Source organism: Microtus ochrogaster, chromosome 17 (genome assembly GCF_000317375.1).
Source record: "Microtus ochrogaster isolate Prairie Vole_2 chromosome 17, MicOch1.0, whole genome shotgun sequence".
Taxonomy (NCBI): Eukaryota; Metazoa; Chordata; class Mammalia; order Rodentia; family Cricetidae; genus Microtus; species Microtus ochrogaster.
The window spans coordinates 3741780-3747883 of NC_022019.1; the positions used below are offsets into that span (position 1 = coordinate 3741780).

General features: G+C 41.2%; 1 protein-coding gene across 1 annotated transcript in view; it reads left to right on the forward strand.

The window, feature by feature from the left end:
- The window catches only part of Ero1a (endoplasmic reticulum oxidoreductase 1 alpha), a 44396-nt gene that overhangs the window by 13197 nt on the left and 25095 nt on the right, over window positions 1-6104 (forward strand). Inside the window, exons 3-7 of the mRNA XM_005355387.2 lie at window positions 738-821; window positions 2526-2564; window positions 3418-3491; window positions 3573-3646; window positions 5883-6003. Coding sequence (XP_005355444.1) covers window positions 738-821; window positions 2526-2564; window positions 3418-3491; window positions 3573-3646; window positions 5883-6003 — 392 coding nt within the window. The remainder of the gene's footprint in view (window positions 1-737; window positions 822-2525; window positions 2565-3417; window positions 3492-3572; window positions 3647-5882; window positions 6004-6104) is intronic.

Consider the following 6104-nt stretch of genomic DNA (forward strand, 5'->3'; position numbering starts at 1 on the left):
AGTCTCAAACTCACAGAGATCCGCCTGCCTCTGCCTCCCGAGTGCTGGGATTAAAGGCATGTGCCACCACCGCCCGGCTTCAGATTTAATTTTAGATGGTAGTGAGCCACCATGCGGTTGCTAGAAATTGAACTCAGGACCTCTGGAAGAGCAGCTAATGCTCTTAACCATGGAGCAATCTCTCCAGCCCGGCCCTAATATTTTTAACTTCAATAATTTCTAGAGTTAGAAACGAACTGGTTAAATTGAAGTTAAAATAGAAATTTGTATGTTATTCTCAAAACATTCTGTTTTTTTCAGTCATCAGATGGGCTCCAATTAAGATAAGCTTTTTTTTTTTTTTGAGAGGAGGCAGTTTTGAACATACTAAATAGTGACAGTATCTGACCATGAGAACACTACTGAAAAACTTTGTAAAACTGGTCCATAGTTCATCCCTGTTCTCTGCCTTTTGTCACTAGCTTAAATGGGAGCTGATGGGGGTGAGGGTGGAGGTGGGGGTAAGTGGGGCAGGCTATTGAGCCCTGACTCCCAGCTGCCATCCGCACAGTGGTCTGTGTCTCTCTAACCAGCTTAGCAGCTCAAAACCAGTTACACATTTATAGTCAGTGAAACTTGACTGGTAATGGGAGAGACGGTGTGATCTCAGATAAGTCCTTGCCCCAGCCTGGGATTGGGATCCTAGCAGTTGATTATACTCTTAGGGCTTTATAGTTTTATAACTTTCTATTTGATAGGTAAACTTGAAGAAGCCGTGTCCTTTCTGGAATGACATCAGCCAGTGTGGAAGAAGAGACTGTGCTGTCAAACCCTGCCATTCTGTAAGGACTGTCCCGGTTGTTTGCGTTGTTCCTGCGTTTTCCAGAAGGGCCACTAGCTATCAGACTATAGTTTGATCCTGTTTAAATATAGCATTCAAAAGCTGCATATCATAAACCTAACTTATAAATGTTGCTTATTTGTGTGTGTGCAGCACTGTGTCATGGAGGCTAGAGGCTGACAGCAAGTGATTTCTGTCCCTTTGCACTGTAGTTCACTGAGGAGGCAGGGCGTCTGCTGCCTCTCCAGCTCTGGGTTTGCAGGGTTGCCTCTAGCCTGGCTTCTTCCTCGGATGCTGAGGATCTAAACTCAGGTTCTCATTTTGTGTGGGAGGCATTACTGACTGAGCCATCCACCTCCCAGCCCCAGAAAATCTATTTTGAATGACAATGTCTTCATGGTAATATAATAACAATAATGATGATGATGATAATAATTATTATATATAATAAAATAATTATGTATTATTATTATTATTATACTTGTAAAAACCTGTAGCATTTCAAAGTGCAAAAAAGCAAATCTCTGCTTTCACAGTAGAATACTTCAAACTTCAAGAGGAAAACAACTGTCAAGCCAGGAGAGCAATGTCTCTAATAAAAGATTGAACTAGTGGCTGCTGGATTCTCAGGGAGGGACAACCATTGCCTTCACTTTTACCCACTGAGGAGCTCATTAGGCCCCAGCTCAGAGTCCTGACCCATGGAGCCAGATGACCTGGTTAAACTCAGTGTGTCTGAAACACAAAAACAACAAAGTCATGAATGTGGGAAGGGGCTCTGCAGGAGGAGGGGAAGAAGACACAGAAGTGATATTAGAATGCACATTATATGTGTATGAAATTTTCATAAATAAATTAATAATAAAAGCTAAAAAAGAAAAGCCTAACATATCCATCTCAAAATATACTTGTATTTTATACACACACACACACACACACACACACACACACACACATAAGATTTTCAGATAAATGCCAGTTTTGTGAGGCATGAGAACGGAAAATGAGATGAAAGGACTGTAAAGATACCAATTAGCATGTGATTTGAATAATGAATATTCTATGTGGCTGAGCAGGGTGCCAGGTCTTGCCCTTAAGTTTGTGGTTTAGTAGAGAGGAGAAACACTAATCGACTGTTTCAACACACATTCCACAGCCCAATTGCAAAGTCTCTGAACTATACTGCTAAAAGCAGACACAGCTGGGCCCAGAGCACTCAGGTGACAGTGAGGGAATGGAGTACTTGCACTCCCCACAGACAAGGCCTGTGCTTCACCCTGATACTTCCTACCAGGGCGAACTGTCCATGGAGGGACTGAGGAGCACGCACAGATTTGGGGTGTTCGCCACAGCAGCCCATGTACCTGCATTTGTCCTGTGCACCACAACAGTGATAGAATGTTTGTGACCATTTTTATATTTCCATGACAGCACATGATTAGCAATATATGGTCCTTGAATTTTATTTGCTCATTTTTTGAGAGAAGATTTTATTTCATCGCTCTTGCTACATAGACTAGGCTGGGAGGATTAAAACTGTGTGCTACTACACCTGTTAATTTTTATTTACTTTAAAGAAATTATTTAAAATTTCCTAACTCTTTTCACTTAAAAATAGTCTCCAGTAATTTGTGAGTTTTTCTCATAAGTCATAAGAATTTAAGATATTTTTCCAGAAGGTAGAATAAGCGTGTTTCTTTTTCAGGATGAAGTTCCTGATGGGATTAAGTCTGCGAGCTACAAGGTATGCACATACACTCCCTGATGCGACTGTTGTCTACTGCGGTCTCGAAATCCATCCCCTGCTCTCTGCAGTGAGATAGCTTGAACAGTCATTAGTGATGGCCAGTTCCGCTTCTTGTGTATTTCTTACTCCATCCTTCCAATCAGTTTAAGGCCAAACTCAGATAAATCATTTTTAAGAGTGATGCAAAACTAGAGCATTTTGGAACTAAGTTAAATGCCATTCAGAATTTTCTCAAAGACTAGAACAGGCTGGTCTCGAACTCACAGAGATCTGCCTGCCTCTGCCTCCCAAGTGCTGGGATTAAAGATGTGCGCCACCACCACCCGGCCAAAGACTAGAACTTAATGAAACATTTGGGTTAAGACATCACACATATTTATATATAATGAGTATTTTCAGAGTTAGAAAGTGTCTACGGAGGAGTCAGCTGAGGTTATTTTCTGAACATAATAGTAAATTGTGCTTCTGACAAAAAAACTAAAGGCAAGAAGCCTTTTACCCACTTTTTGGATCTAACAGCTCATTTTATGCCAGGTGGAGGCAGAAGCAGGCAGGTCTCTGAGTTTGAAGGCAACCTGATCTACAGAGCGAGTTTCAGGACAGCCAGGGCTACACAGACAGGGCTCATTTTACAGGCTTTGAAGCTGGGTTGATAGTGGTGTGTAACAGGAGTCTTGACTGACTTTAATGCCTGAACAATATTTAAGGTCGTGTGGCTCATGTCTGTAGTCCAGCATTTGAGAGGTTAAAGAAAGCAGGGAAATTTAAAAGTATGTGACCCTGTCTCAAAAACAAAAGCAAAGCAGCAGTTTTAAAATGTGGCCAATCTGTTTGTCTTTGCCCTGTTCAGTACTCTGAAGAAGCTAACCTCATTGAAGAATGTGAGCAAGCTGAGCGGCTTGGCGCGGTGGACGAATCTCTGAGGTGATTTGATCTTCAGGTATTTTGTTTTTCTTCATCACAGCTGACTGGAAAAAGGAATAATGCAATTTTCCTTATTTGAAGTGAGGAAACCCAGAAGGCTGTTCTTCAGTGGACCAAGCATGATGATTCTTCAGACAGCTTCTGTGAAGTTGACGGTACGATGTTTGTTCCCAGTGATGCCTTAAGAGAAAACCAGCCTGCCCCTCCTTCTTCTCCCCTCCCCTCCCCTCCCCTCCCCTCCACTTTAGTTGTATTAAGCATTGAACTCTCAGGCTTTGGATGTGCTAGGCAAGTCATTCACCAGAGCTGCTCCAGATGCCGCCCCTCAGTTCTTTTCAGTTAATTTTAAAATCTCAGTCCTAACAGTATGAAGCGTCCTCAGAAAGCTTAACATCGACTCGTATGCTTAGCAGTGGCATTCTTGGTGTGTAACTCAGAAGAACCGAGAAAGACTCAGGCAAAGGTAGATCAATGTTCATTCAGAAGAGGCACAGGTTAAAATAGTCTATGTGTCTATCACCAGATGCAAACATAGTTGAAATGTGTTATGTGTATGTCATACAGATACACATGCATACCATTGAGCCATAAGAAGGGGTGAGCTTCCAGCAAATGATTCTGTGTGGCAAGAAGCCAGACACAAAGACAAGTGTGGTTTGGCTCACTTGTGAACTGTCTGGAAAAGGCAGAGTCATAGCAACAGAAAATGGATTAGTGGTTAATAGACGGTCTGGGATAGCATATGGAGAGTTAATTGTTAAATGGTCACAGTTTCTGTTTAGGGCTGTGAAAAAGTTTTGGAAACAAAGTGGCAATGATTATACAGCAGTGTGAATGTACCCACGGTTCACTGAATATGGTGGAAATGGCTAATTTTATAATAGGTATTTTTACCACAGTAAAAAAAAATTAAAATTTTCTGTAAAAAAATTTACCTTTTAATGTTTTGCAGTTTTATGCATCAAGTAATTTCTAGTTCTCTGTCTTTTGCATTTTGCAAAAGAAGCTAAAGTGTAGGAATGAGGAAAACATCTCCTGTAAAGGCTGCTGGGTCATTAGCCTTTTCTGTGGCGATGGTCTTTGTGGCTTTTGGTGTGGAGAATATTGAACCATGACATCATGTCTGAAGCTGGTGCTGAAACTGGCAACCTTAGAACACATTAGGAGTTTGATCAAGATATCTAATTCTTCTTTTTCTAGTATCTTTTTCTTTCTATTTGAATTGTTGACCTCTGGATTGGCTAAGCAAAATTAAATCTGAATTTTGAAAATTTTTTTGACTCTAAAGTAGTGAACTAATGAACTTTTAAAAAGTTAGTGAAGGAGCTGGAGAGATGGCTCAGAGGTTAAAAGCACTGGCTGTTCTTCCAGAGTTCAATTCCCAGCAACCACATGATGGCTAACAACCATCTGTAATGAGATCTAGTGCCCTCTTCTGGCCTGCAGACATACATGCAGACAGAACATTGTATACATGATAAATAAATAAAAAAAAATAGTAATAATAAAAGTTAGTGAAAAGAGCTGGGCATTGGGCTAGAGAGATGGCTCAGTAGTTAAGAGCACTGCCTGCTCTTCCAAAGGTCCTGAGTTCAATTCCCAGCAACCACATGGTGGCTCACAACCATCTGGAATGAGATTCAGGAACACATGGAGGCAGAACACTGTATAAATAATAAATAAACATTAAAAAAAAAGAGCTGGCATTGATGGTGGATGCCTTTAATTTCAGCGTGGCAGAGGCAGAGTAGAAGTAGGTGCATCTCTTGAGTCACAGAACCACTAGGGCTTTGTAATGAGACCTTGTCTTGAAACTCAACCTTGCTAAAAAGGAAAAGGACTTTAAATTTTTTCAAAAAAAATTTTTTTTTATGTAGTGGAATATGTGTCATGTTTTGACATATGTATCTCTGGTCTTATTTTTTTCTTTTATTTTTATTTTTTTCGAGATAGGGTTTCTTTGTATAGCCTTGGCTGTCCTGAAACTCACTCTGTAGACCAGGCTGGTCTTGAACTCACAGAGATCCACAAGGCTTAAAGACTTGCACCACCACTGCCCAGCCATTTTTTTTTCTCCTGCTAGGGATCGAACCCAGGGTTTTGCCTGTGCTAGCAGTTGCTCTCCTGCTAAGCAAACTCTCATTCCCGCTGGTGAGTGATGAGCTGCCGTGCTAGCGTGGATGGAAACAGACTCGTGTAGGTGTGAGCATTGACTCACATGTTCTCTTAAACTCTAAGACTCATGTGTTCCTGTTCTTACCGCTTACAAGATCAGGATTTTTTGCAACTATTGCGAACAGTGAATGTGGCTGTTTGTTTCTTCCTATTTTCCTTTATCCTAAAATGTTGTTCTGAAATAGCTAAGATTTAGTGATACATTTTATTTTGCAGACATACAGTCCCCTGATGCTGAGTATGTGGATTTACTCCTTAACCCTGAGCGCTACACAGGCTACAAGGGGCCGGATGCTTGGAGGATATGGAGTGTCATCTATGAAGAAAACTGTTTTAAGTATGTACTATTTTGGGGCTGGAGAGATGGCTCAGTGGTTAAGAGCATTGCCTGCTCTTCCAAAGGTCCTGAGTTCAATTCCCAGCAACCACATGGTGGCT